Source organism: Heterodontus francisci, chromosome 47 (genome assembly GCF_036365525.1).
Source record: "Heterodontus francisci isolate sHetFra1 chromosome 47, sHetFra1.hap1, whole genome shotgun sequence".
Taxonomy (NCBI): Eukaryota; Metazoa; Chordata; class Chondrichthyes; order Heterodontiformes; family Heterodontidae; genus Heterodontus; species Heterodontus francisci.
Window position 1 is genome coordinate 2,583,682 of NC_090417.1, and position 13,814 is coordinate 2,597,495.

General features: G+C 43.5%; 1 protein-coding gene across 1 annotated transcript in view; it reads left to right on the forward strand.

Moving 5' to 3' along the window:
* The first annotated feature begins 4,868 nt into the window (after positions 1-4,868).
* Positions 4,869-13,814, forward strand: part of LOC137357200 (dickkopf-related protein 4-like) — a 31,462-nt gene continuing 22,516 nt past the window's right edge. The window contains exons 1-2 of the mRNA XM_068023355.1: positions 4,869-5,095; positions 12,278-12,428. Coding sequence (XP_067879456.1) covers positions 4,979-5,095; positions 12,278-12,428 — 268 coding nt within the window. The 5' untranslated portion in view covers positions 4,869-4,978. The remainder of the gene's footprint in view (positions 5,096-12,277; positions 12,429-13,814) is intronic.

A 13,814-nucleotide genomic window follows, 5' to 3' on the forward strand; every position in this document is an offset into this window, starting at 1 on the left:
AGCTCACAGCACAGAAATAGGCCATTCAGCCCAACTGGTCTATGTCATTGTTTATGCTCCTCATGAGACTCCCCCAACCCCACTTTGTCTCATCTATCAGCATATCATTCTCTTCTTTTCCCCCTCGTGTTTATCCAGCTTTCCCTTAATGCATCTGTGCTATTTGCCTCAACCACTCCTTCTGGTTGCAAGTTCAACATTCTAACTGCTCTCTGGGTCAAGAAGTTTCTCCTGAATTCCCTGTTGACTGGTGGTGAGGAGGGCCCTCCTGCACGCCTGGAGTCTCATCTCCTTCACCCGCTGCCCTCGAGGCACCGCATTGGGGAACAGAACATCGCCCACCTCCTTCTGGAATGTGCCTTTGCAAGGCAGGTCTGGAAAGAGATGAAGTGGTTTTTGTCAAGGTTCATCCAGAGCAGCTCCGTAACGCAGGACTCTTGTGCTCTACGGGCTGTTCCTAGGGATGCACACTGAGATAAACATCAACTGCTGCTGGAGGACAATCATCTCGATGAAAGACTCTCTTTGGTCTGCCTGAAACTTGCTGGTCTTCCAGCGCAAAGAGTTGTCGACGACCGAGTGTTGCAGACTGGCACATTCCAAGGTCCAGGACTACATGCTGAGGGACGCACTAAAGCTTGGGGCAGCCATTGTCGAGACTTAATAGGGAAAGGTTACTGTGTAAGGCTCTCCTGCCATAGTATACCAAGCGGCTGGAAACTGTGTAAAACCCCTCAGGCTGTATGCACCAGAGAATGTTTGACATGAAATGTAAATTTACTTTGTAAATATAACCTGTAATGGCAAGTTTAGTGAGGTACCTCATGTACTGTTTGAAAGAAACTGATCTGTTTTGCACACTATGTAATGTCAAATTTGAACTCTAATGTATTTTTACAAATTTTACAAATTAAGTATATTTTTCCAAAAAATATACAGTGGTAATTATTCTAATAGTACTTCGGTACCACTGAAATAATGGTTATGTGTAGGTCCCATACAAATTAGCTGCATTACCAATGTGAAGCCTCGTCAATCTTAATAGTTCTAGATTTAATAATTATCTGTCTCTGATTATAACTCATTCTATCGCAGAATGTTAAGCTCTGAAACATTCACCTCCCTCAGTCTCACCTTTCTGCTACAGCTTTTTAAAAACTAAGTTGAGCCTCACCTGAAGTCCTTCATCCCTCGTATCATTCTAATAAATCCCCTCCACACTCTCACCAAGGCTTTGATAAAGTATGGTGTATCGAATTGCATGCAATAGTTGAGGTCTAACCAGTGACATATAAAGGTTTATCATCACTTCCTTGCTTTTGTAGTCTGTACTTCCATTTATAAAGCCAAAGATGCTCCACTTGTTCCTTCCTCCAGGTTTCCCAGTAACAGTAACATGAACTACACAGTATAGTGAAAGACAATTCTGGGAAGAGGGAGCGAGGGTGAATTGAAACATTGATTGTCTGTGTGTACATTTACACTCTCCTCATCATCACGACATTACTGGCGTGAGTGCTTGATGATGCATGCTCACATCTTCACCCAACTTGCAATAGAATTGAAAGCAGCAACTGGTCGCAGCAGGAGAGGGAAATTAAGGATAATAAGACATGGCTGGAGGACAGTGGACCGGCATGAAATGGTGCCCACACAGATTGCTCTGGCTATCAGTTCTAAGACCTCTCAGACTGTGCTGATTTTAGAATAGATATCTTCCAATCACATTTTCCATTAATTCTCATCAGATCATGGTAACATGCAGAGATTTGGTGGAGATAAAAAGCTAATTTTGAAAATCTGAAATAGCAACAGCAAATGCTGGAAATACACAGCAGGTCAATCAGTGCCTCTAAGAGGTAGGAGAGGTGAGCAGTTTCAGCTTGGGGCCTGCTAAAGATGTCCAGCTGAAACATTAATCTCTTTTCCTCCTCCAGATGCTGACAGATGTTATGTGCATTTCCAACACTTTTATTTTTCTTTATTGCAGATTGAGTGGCATTCTGTGCTGGATTTGTGTTTCAGTGAGATAAATGAACTAACAGCTCATTATGTTAGTGTAGAAAACCCATCACTGAGACACTCGACACCCCAGCTGCAGATTAAGAATATCACGTGTTTCATCACAGAGAACACGAAGAAATAATTTTGCACTTCTGTACGAAAATGACAAGGCACTTGAAACCCTGGCAATCAGACTTTTTATGAAATGACAAATTAACATTCTCATTATGAATGGAAAGCATGTGTTCTGGACAGTATAAGTTCAGCTAACATCGAGCAACAGGCACATTCCTCCTCACTAAATTTGGATCAAGGGCAGTGAGCTACCCTCCTCTCCTGAAGGCGCTGACTCCTTATTGTGTTATGGTTCCATGGACTTGGCCGGCTGCCATATATCTTCTCCAAGTGGCTAATCATGTAAGAGCCTCGATGGTGAGTGTCTGCTGGTTGTTCCAGTATGCTGGGATTCTCAGCTGAGTCTCATCCTGTCCACAGTCAGAGTCCATTCATCCATATGTTCGCAGCAAGTCACTTGATAGTGATGAGGAGTGAGATCCCTGGGCAACTCCACCGCTCTCTACCCTGCTAACCTGAGACGCCTAGCCGATGGAGACCAGACTGTGGGGTCAGGCTTGGCCTCACTAATATATTACGTAACACATCCTGCAGTCTCCTATTAATCTGAGAGTGTGAATATCACACACCCAATGTCTGCCATCCATTGCAGCTCTGCTATTCAATGTGCAATTCCCACTAACCAAAGCTCAGGTATAAAGTACTCTGACTTGAATAAAAAATTGTTACAACTGTTTCTGGACCTTGCATTTCTATTTATAAATTCTGTGCATTAAGAACTGGTCTGTTTCATATTGTCTCCTTCCTGCCTACTATTTACTCTCCTAATCATTGCCATTTCTACAGAACTCAATTTCTCTCTGAGATTCCTCTGAGCAGGGCTGCCACGCCACAGCCAATCCATTACTTTTATATCCTTTGTTTTCTGTTCGCCCCCTCTCTTCCCTTCTCCCCTCTCTGCTTCCTGACAACTAGTCATATCACCTTTCATTTCTCCGGTCTCAGGTAATTTGCCCCCTTTAATTTCTACCCCCATCTATCACTACTCATCTGCTTTCCTGCTGCCATGCCAATCATGAATAAGAAGATACCTACCTGCTGGGATTTAGATACCCGACCAACTTCTTGCCTGTCTCACTCGCCTTACCACTTTGGACTCTGCCAAAGGATCAATAATCACCACCCCTCTCTGCATTTCCCCACAAAGTGTCAGTTCACTTGCAAAAAAGGGTCTTTGCATCCATACCCTCATCATGGATAACTGTATGGACAACATGGCTTTGATAGAACCTTGGCTCACAGTTGATGGCACCTTCCTCATGGCTGAAGCCTCCCAGCCTGGCACCACCAGTCCTACTGAACCTGTCTTAGGGGCAATTTTGCCCTCATCATCGAGTAACACTTTGACCTCTCCCCCATTCCTCTGGCAACTTCTCCTTTGAGCACCTCATTTTATTCTACCCCCTACATTGCCTTTAAGATATTTGTTGTCCACTTCCCCCAAGCCCCAAATTTTTCCCCAAGATGTCACTCCCTCCTTTCCCCCTTATCCTCCGCACTGAGCACCTTCTCATCCTCAGTAATTTCAATCTCGATCACAGTTCTCCTTGCCCTGCCTCCTTGGTGTTCACTGTCCCCTGCCCCCCTTAAACCTTCCTCTTCATGTAAACTCGGCTACCCATATTCCTTGCCGCCGCTCGACCTTGCTATATCCCACATTCTCAATCACTAACCGAGCCATCTCTGACCACTTCCATGTATCCATCACTACCTACATACTCTACACCCTTCCAACCTGCTGCAGCTGCCCTTCATTAAAAACTCTGTCAAGTCATTTACAAATGCACTTTCAAATTGTCAAGCCTTTGGTCCTCCATTTGCCATATCACAGCATGATCAGAGCCACGGTTCAGTGGTAGCATTTTTGCCTCTGAGTCCGAAGGTTGTGGGTTCAGGGTCCAACTGCAGAGTTGAGCACCAAATCTAGGCTGATGCTCTGTTGTCACAGCAATGGACTGCTGCACTCCCAGAGATGCTTTTTTTTTGGATGAGATGCTGAATCTGCCCTCTCAGATGGATTTCAGAGGCATTATTTGAAGACAAGCAGGGTATTTGACGTCCTAGCCAATAATTATCCCTCAATCAACATCGTAAAAAACAGACTATCCCACCGTGATCACATTACTGTTTGTGGGAGTGTGCTGCTGCTTTTCCTAAATTACAACAGTGACTACACTTCAAAAATACTTCATTGGCTGTAAAGCGCTATGTCCAGAGATCAGAAAAGGAGCTATTGAAATGCATCCTTCATTCCCCTTTTTCTAATACAAAGTACAAGACATTTCTGAAAATCCCAAAACTTCTCACTTTCCTGAACACAAAGCATTTTTTGAAACTGATAAGCATCAAACTGCATATTGGAAAGACATCCTCACCTTTCCGCGAGTTAATTACAGGGTGTTGTGATTGCATCAGTGTTTGAAGTTGAATTTGACTTGTGCCAAGCTAACTGTTGTTTCACACAGTAAAAAGGGAAAGGGGGGGGGGCGGGGGTGGTGAGAGGAGGAGAGATTGGGAATAATTCTTGTGTTGTGATGTGCGTGTGGGTGAGTGGTGCCTGGAGCGTCATCTATTCGGAAACACTTTGTTTTAAGAAAAGTTCAAACAGTTTCATGTCCCTCCTCGCGCGTCCGGGCCTGAGAGAAGCACCTTCAGACGTCAGAGAGGGGAGGGAGCAGCAGGACTATAAGAAACGGATATCTCGTTTACTGGAAGAGACAGAGTGTCAGTGTCAAGAGATAAGCATTTCGGGTCTCCAATTGCGTTTACTTAGCTTATGCGTTTTGTAATCTGCACTTTTTTAAAAATTCTCGTTGTTTTCTCTGTAATACTTTGAAGCATGAGCTGTGCAGTGATTCTGCTCCTGTGTTGCCTCTTCTCTCACCTCAGTGCTTTGGTCCTGGATTCCAACACCATCAGAAGCTCAGCCGAAGTTGGACAGAGTGCCACCAGACAGGTGAGTTGCAGGGGTCCCAAGGGTGGGCTAAGCTTCTGAATTCCGAGGGAACACCCACACCAACTGGCAGTCAGTACATCGGGGTACCTGGGGGCAAGTGGTTGAAAAGTAGGGAAGAGAATCTGCCAAGTTGTCTCCCAAAAAGAAACAATGATTGAGATAGGGAGAACAGAATTGAAAAGATAGAGCCCAGGCGGTGGGAAATTTGGCTAAAAGTTTTTGTGTGGTTCAACTCCCAACCAACAAACTGAATCTCCCAATTCTGCCTCTGGGAATAGCAGTCGGTGAGACCTCAATAATCTGAAGCAGGTATTCGGAGGGCATTGAGGACAAAGACGAGTCCTAATTAGGGGCACCACTGAGACACAGCGGGACAGCTCAGAGCTAACAGGCATCTTAAAAAAACCACAAGGAGGGCAGGCAGTTTAAACCGGTGTAGCTAAATACAGAGCTTACCGTACACAAATAATTCATGACTAAAAGTTGGGCATGAGCTCGAGCTTGGTTTTAGAATAAAAAAGCGAAGATATTTCTGCTCATTCTAACCACAATCCAAATTGCGTAATTTTTTTAAAAACTAATCATAACCTTAACCTCAATGATGTGACTATCCTACGTGTTAATACGAACTGCAATATGACTGGGCCTGTTTGTTAATCCAAACCTCAATGATATGACTATCCTCTGTTAGTCCTATCCCTAACTCCAAAGGTAAGGCTGTTTCGTTCGTTCATTCATTGATCTAGGCTATGTTCATCCACGAAAGGATGTAACCCTCCCCATGCCTCTTCCATTGATCTCTATCCGTTGCTGTTCTCGCCCATGTGGATCCTCGGTCGTGAGCGATTTCTGCCGTTTAATGACGCGCTGGCAAGACGTGTTGTCAGTAGAGGTTTCTATTGGGGTTGCCTCACCCTTAATCTCTGGTCATGACGGTGCCCTAATGATAAGGCCAACAATAAAACTGGGTCCTAGCCCAACGAATAGCAGCCTCGCCAATATCAAGTTCACTTACAAAAAAGTTAGCTACCTTCCAAGTCTGGGGATTTGTAGTGGGAAATAAAGAATTGCGATGTCGCTGTTAAAATGTGCACTGCTCGATATTTCAACCCTGACAATGAGTTTTCTAATTCCACAAAGAGATGGCTGAGAGAGTCTAAGTTATTGTGTGTCAATAGGGAACTCGCAAAGAACTGTACTGTCTCCCCAAATTCTTCTGTCTTGAGAAAGAACTATGTTCATGGGAGGGAAGAGGAAAGTAACATTTATTTTGATGGCCGAATAGTTTTGACCATGATAAAGAATTGAGTCAAATGGAAGTTGAACAGGGTCAAGGGAACAATGAGAGATTCACGTTAGGTCTCTCCCTAATCCATTTTGTAACTTCGCAACATCTTTTGGTCTCTGGTCAAGGAGATATGCAGCCTCCTCACCACACACAACCAAGGCTGCCTCTGTTACTTGCTCGTTAAAAAAAATCAACCAATTCCAACCGTTAAGCTGAGAAATGCCAGAATTTGTTCCCCATAAGTTTTGGAATCTCAGACTTATATTGGTGTGAACCAAAATTTGCCAGCCCTTCAATTATCAACATAAAATCCCAGTTTTATGGATAAATCCCCTTTGGTATTTCAATCAAATCTCCCGCCTTTCCAACTGCAGTGAAGCTGAGAGGAGGATACCACTTTCACAGCCCACCATTGCAGCAATACTGTCTGCTACAACGGACTAGGAGAGATAGACAGTTCTCACTGCACCTCTCTGCCGTACTCAGCACTCTAGGGAAAGAGCTACATCGTGATAAGGCTGAAATTTGACAGAGTATGTAGATTGTAGGTGCAAATGCTTAACTCCCACTCTTGGTCATCCAATTCTGTTGATTGGCATCAGTCGAAACAATGGTAAGATGAGACCAGATTCAAATAAGCCAGAAAGGAAAAAAGCATTTGGAAGGAATATTGGCCAAGTGATGGGTGGGTTAGGTCCCACAGAAACCATAGTTGCAACCAGTCCCAGATGCCAGTGCAGTAAGTTCTCATTAAAGCAGATAAATAGCATGAGGGTGGTGGCTGCAGTTGCATTGTGGAGGCAGAGGTCAGCTTTCCCCCCAGCATGGTGTTACTGGGGTTTGCAACCTCCTGCTATATCTGTGAAGGCGTGGTCACTCTGGTTATTGTTCAAGCGAGTGTGCTGCAGAGAATCATTGAAATTTCCAGCTGAAAAGGATGCCATTCCACCCAATGTGCCCATGCTGGCTTTTCAAAAGAGCAGTCATATTTTGTCCGTAATCCTGTAAATTCCTCATTCTCAGTAACCTGTCCAACTCCTTTTAAAATTATTGATGAAATCAGCTTCCACCACCTTTTCAGGTAGAACATTCCAGATCCCGACAACTTGGGAGTGAAAACATTTTTCCTTATCTCCCCTCTGGATCTTTTACCAATGATTTTGAATCTCTGACCTCTGGTTATTGGCCCACTTGCCAGTGGGAATAGTTTTTCTCTACCGACTATAACAAAAGCTCTCATCATCTTGAAAACCTCGAATAGGTCACCTCTTAACCTTCTCTTAACCTCTTAACCTAACTTTTCCAACTTCTCTTCAGAACTGAAGTCCCTCATCCCTGGGACCATCCTTGTAAGCCTCCTCTGTCCCTTTTCTAGGGTCTTTACATCTTTCCTGAAATATGCTGCCCAGAATTGACTATAATACTCCAGCTGAGGACATACCAGTGATTTATAAAGTTCTAGCTATTCCTCCATTCATAACCCACAAGTAAACCATATGCCTTTTTAACCACATTGTATAAATGGTCACCAAGGTCTCTCTGCTCATCTACACTTCTTACAATCATGCCATTTATAGTATACTGTCTTTCTACATTAGTTCTTCCAAAGTGTACCACTTCACACTTCTCTGCACTGAACTCCATCTGCCATGCTTCTGCCCATTTCACTATCTTTCTACATCATCCCAAAGCGTATAACTATCCTCATTGCTATCGATTAATATGTCAAGTGTTGTATCATCTGCAAACTTGATAATGCTGCTCCCTACATCCACGTCGAGGTCGTTTCTAAAAATTGAAGAGAGTAATAGCTCCAAAACTGGCCCTTGGCAGACACAATTACAAACCACCACTGAGTCGGAAAAACATCACCACCATCCTTTTCTTCCTGTCACTGAGTCAAATTTGCATCCATAGTGCCATTTTCCCATTAATCCCATGGGCTTCCATCATCTTAATGAGCCCCCATGTGGCACTTTGTCAAATGCATTTCGAAACTCCATATATACAACTGCACCACCTTCATTAACATTGTTACATCATCAAGAAAGTCAATCAAGTTACTGAGACATGATTCCTTTAACAAATCCACATTGGCTCTCTTTGATTAACCCATGTCTTTCCAAATGAAAGTTTATTTTGTCACTGATAATAGTTTCCAATAGCATCCCTAATTTTTTTTAAAATTCTTTCTTTGGTTAACTAGCCCTATTTTAAAAACCCTGGAATATCCAGGCCCATGGAACATTGGAGAGATTTTAATAATCATTGAGAATCAGCGAGATCACAAACACATGGAACTTATATATATTTTTAAAGTAATACTAAGCACAGTTGTGAATACCTCAACAGTTACTGTTATAACTCTCCAAAACACGGTGTCACTTACTGGGATGTCCAAACTATACAAACCACAAACTGATCACAAGAAAACTCATCTCCTATTCTCCCACTATACTAAACTGCAAAAAGTTTCTACAGAATCTGATTCCACCACCCTTTCAGGTAGTGCGTTCCAAATCTGAACAACCCTCTGGGTGTAGACATATATGTAAAATAATAAATTGAGGGCAGTAATTGGCTCTGTAGCCTCAGCTAAAATCATGAACAACTCAAGTTTCACTCTGGTTAATGGCAGCATCCCATACCTTGGGCAGGATCATAACCAAAAAATGGTGTGCATGAATGAATTTGGAAAATCACAGTAACATTCTGCGATCCAGGAGGAATAGAGGGGGTTTTGACATCTTGTTTGTGTGGTGGGATTGTAGATTGGGTGCTGGAGCATGCATTTGACTGGAGTGATACAGATTCGAGCATATATCTAATTGTAGTAAGCTTGCTGGCAGCCTCTGTTTAAATTGACGCCTGTGCTTGGCTGCAGCAGAGCCTCAACGGAGAGTAAGAACACAGAGAGCTGGAACCAGAGAGCGAGAGATAGAATCAGGCAGTGTTTACAGGAGAGAACAAAAGAAGAACGAGAGGAAAGAGACGAGGGATCAAGAAAGAGAAATAAGAAACAGCATAAGAAACTGTGGGACAGAGAATGCGAGACATGAGTAAATATCTGCACAAAAGAGAGTGTGCAATAGTCTGGAAGGCAGAGATGTAGAGGAAGATAATAAAATGTAGACAAAGTCTAATTAGCTGTTCCATTTCATTTCTGTTTAACATACGAGCATCTTGACTGGATTAGTTGCAGCCACTTGTATATTTGTATTGTGGTTTAAATAAATTACATGAATTGTAACCTGGAGCAGTGCCCTCTTAACTGTGTTTAAGATTCGGTTCTGCCTCAGTAAAACCACAATTCAGCTGCTCAGAAGTTGTATTCATGGCACTGTGTTATTTGTAGTTTCGAATCAGTTATTCATTCACCCACACCTCACCGAAGCTATCGACTCGCGCGTTTGGTAATGAAATATATTTCCACTCACGGTGAGGATCTGCATCGTGTCCATGTTTCCAGCTGTCACAGCAAAGGAAAAGAACACACACACACACAAATGGGAATGGGAATTCCGTCGGTCCATCCCTTGCTCACAATGAAGCTGATCGATCAATCCTGTTTCTCTCCAGAAACATTCGCCTCGGCCTGTACGTCTTGCAATGTGAATCGAGCTGCAAGACTCCCTTCGATGGTTATTTCTTGTGAAATGGTAAAAAAAAACTTCTTCTTTAGAAAGTGACCAGCTGGTGAGAGCATTGACATGAGCTAGTTAGTCCCTTTTCTGGGTCTTTCACTGGCAACAAGCTAAACTTGGCGTGAAAAATCAAGAATTATCGCCCCATCCCCCACTCTAACTTCAAACGGTAAATTTCCAGGCCTTCCTCTCTGCTGTATCCCAGTGTCACCTCCAGATTTACCCTGACTTCTCTTCCACTCTGTTTGCTGTGCATCATTCACTTTTACACAGGAACAGGCCATTCGGCCCAACAGGTCCATGCAAGTATTTATGCTGCATCTTTCTTCTTTTCACCCATCAACATGTGGTTTGTTACCACGTCAAAAAGACGTCTCCAGAACTGTTTAATGTAAAATAGGTTTTTGTTCAGGTGGTGATGTGATAAGATGTGCTCAATCCTAGAGTCTATTCAGTAGATTTGCGCAGCAGATCTAAAGAAAACGACAAATGCTGAAATGAAGAGAGAACATGTTAGGAACGGACAGCGGGTCTACCTGAAAAAGCGACACTCTCCAGGTGGAGAACCTTCATCAGAAGTTGTCACTGTCTAACCTGCTGGGACCCTCTGGCACTTTCCCCTCATGTGTTAAGATGATTCGGTTTTCTCTTGACACATTCCTGTTCCGAGACCCGACGGTTGGGGATCTGCATCAGGAAATCGCAGGTGCAGCCTCCATTACCCGACCATTTCTGGCTGCACAGACCTAGAATTTGTGTTCCCAGCAGGCGAGGGTCTGCCTCTCAAATGTGCAATCTGAAAAATGCACCCTTAGTGTCACTTTTTTTAAAAATCACACTGTAATTTGCTAAACTGTTAGAGTAGCACAATTCATGCAACAGTTGACTGATCGTTATGACTTCAGGAACTTTCACTGAAAGGACCTAAAGAGTTAAATGAATTTGATAACTGTGAACAGAATAGTTGGGTTTTAATCATTGCCACTGTACCGGAGCCAATTTCCTAGTTTGAACAAGCATAAATAGCACCACCCAGTGGCTGTACCGATAAACATTCAATAAAAAGCCGGCATGCCATGGGGTCTTTTACATCCACCTGAGAGGGCAGAGGCCCTCGGCTTAATGTCTCATGCTGACACTACAAAGAGTTTCGGATCATCTTTTAAAAATCTGCGATTCCAGTGAACTCCCTGACAAAAGCTTTGGGATGATGTCTGGCGCTTGCCACTGTCTCTAGTTGAAGTCTGATTTCGAAACTATTGTGACTTGCCGTGAAACGCTTATGCTTTCCTATTCTCAGATGCTTTCAATGCTTTTTTTGCTGGTAAGAAATATTAAAAGCCCCACATTTCTTCCAAATGAGCAGCAACTGTAAAAGGACGAGCACCCTTGCTCCCCTGAAAAATGCCCATTTCCTCAAGTTGCCTGAATGTTGGTCTTTGACCACTGGCTCCTGTTAGTTTTGTTTCAGACCTGTAATTTTATCTTCCCTGGGGCCAGCAACAGTACAGCACAGGTTAGATACAGAATAAAGCTCCCTCCACACTGTCCCATCAAACACTCCCAGGACATGTATAGCACGGGGTTAGATATAGAGTAAAGCTCCCTCTACACAAAAAAAAACAGGTTAGATTCAGAGTAAAGCTCCCTCTACACTGTCCCATCAAACACTCCCAGGACATGTATAGCACGGGGTTAGATTCAGAGTAAAGCTCCCTCTACACTGTCCAATCAAACATTCCTACTCAAACACAGGAACTGCACTAGAGTGAAGGGGGCTAAGTTCATTTGGCTTAAAGTCAATGACAACCTGCAAAGAGTGGTGTTATCAAGTAGGTCAGGTTGGGTTGCAACAATGGGGAGTTGGAAGTCAGAGCAGATGATTACAACTTTCTTCAGCTAGAATGGGTGCATTCGGAGAACAGATGGGAGTATGTAGATTACCACTCACTCACCAACATTGCACTGCAGGAACCCCCCTCCCACTCCCTTTCTTGCACTGCATTACTCGCCAAACAAGCATTATTCTCGAAAATAAAAGCAAAATACTGCAGATGCTGGAAATCTGAAACACAAACAAGAAATGTTGGAAATACTCAGCAGGTCTGGCAGCATCTGTGGAGAGAAAAGCAGAGTTAACGTTTCAGGTCAGTGACCCTTCAACAGAAGATGATGAAGCATTATTCTCTGCTGTACTTGGAGCTTCAATTTAATTCTTCACTGAAATGTTGTTTTTGATTGGCTCTTCAGGAGTCTCGGTGCTCGGCGGATCATGACTGTGGCCCTGGGAAATTCTGCCTTGCTTCTCGACGCGAACAACCCATCTGCACTGCTTGCAGGGGGCTAAGGAGACGATGCCAACGGGATGAAATGTGCTGCTCAGGGAGCCACTGTTTAAATGGTAAGAATTCAACAGCAGCAGCATGAAGTTTCACCAAACAGCAGTGTCTATGTGCCATGTTAAAATGAAGCAGGCTCACTTTGCATTATAGCCTGAAAGGACTCCAGATCAAACTGGCTCCAAATGATTTTTGTGCGTCAGCCTGTCTGTGGCGAAGCTGGTTGATTCCAAATGATGATGGTGTTAAATATTAACCTGATTCCTTAGATCATCACTGGGTAATTGAGGGGCTGGATTTTCTGATTGCCATTATTTTGAAGCTAGGGTAACCCATTTCTGTCTGAACATCAGTGTGAAAAGTAACACAGGTCAGAAAATCAAGTTCATGTGGTCTGGCATTACCTTCTCATTGTTTGTTGAGGGCCACAAACTCAACCAATGTCTTGCTCAAGATCCACTTTTGAAATGATGCCCACAGACTGAGGGAATGGAGTCAGGGTCATTCCATCAAACTGATTTTAAGGTGCGAGGGGCAAAATTTAGAGGGGATGTGCGAGCCAAGTTTTTTTACACAGCGGGTGGTAAGTGCCTGGAACTTGCTGCCAGGGGAGGTGGTGGAAGTAGATACGATAGCGACGTTTAAGAGACATCTAGACAAATATATGAATAGGAAGGGAATAGAGGGATACGGACCCCAGAAGTACAGAAGGTGTTAGTTACAGCAGGCATCAAGATCGGCGCAGGCTTGGAGAACCGAATGGCCTGTTCCTGTGCTGTACTGTTCTTTTGATTGGAGGCCAAATTCGCCCACAGGCAGAGAGAAACCCATGAAATGGATAGGATACATTCACTGATCCCACACTCCATCTCCTGCCAAGCAAAGTGTTGGTCCATTACATAACTATTTCTATTTTGATGGCACCCTTTCCCTTATTCTACGGACACTGGGATAATCATGCCTTTTAACAGAATTCTTTAGGAACAAAGAAAATGTGAAGGAATGGCAGTTCAGTCAACAACCAGTAGCTGGCAGATGGAGAACGGAAATTAAAGGTACAGAGTAGCAAGTTTACCACTTACACAGGTGGAGAGATGAACTGGAAACGGCCCCTGAGCTGTATCATGATACCACCCTGTAAACCAAGCTCTTCGGTTTAACATTCTTTCTGTACTGCCTCCCCAACCATGAAGCACTCCCTCAGTAAAACCTGCCTTTCAGGCTGCCAAGATCAAGTGGCCACTGTTGAACATCCTGGACAGTAATGGGTTAAGAACTGAACTTCCTTGTATCTTAGAGCAATGGACTATTCAAGATAAACAGGTTAGCAGTAGGGTGCCATAGAAGAAAGCTTGGTTTATGTTCCACTTCAAATTTCTCAGTATTATCTACAAGAAATTCCTGTGCAAGGAAATAAGTGACTGGGACAACAACGGCCACGAGTGGTT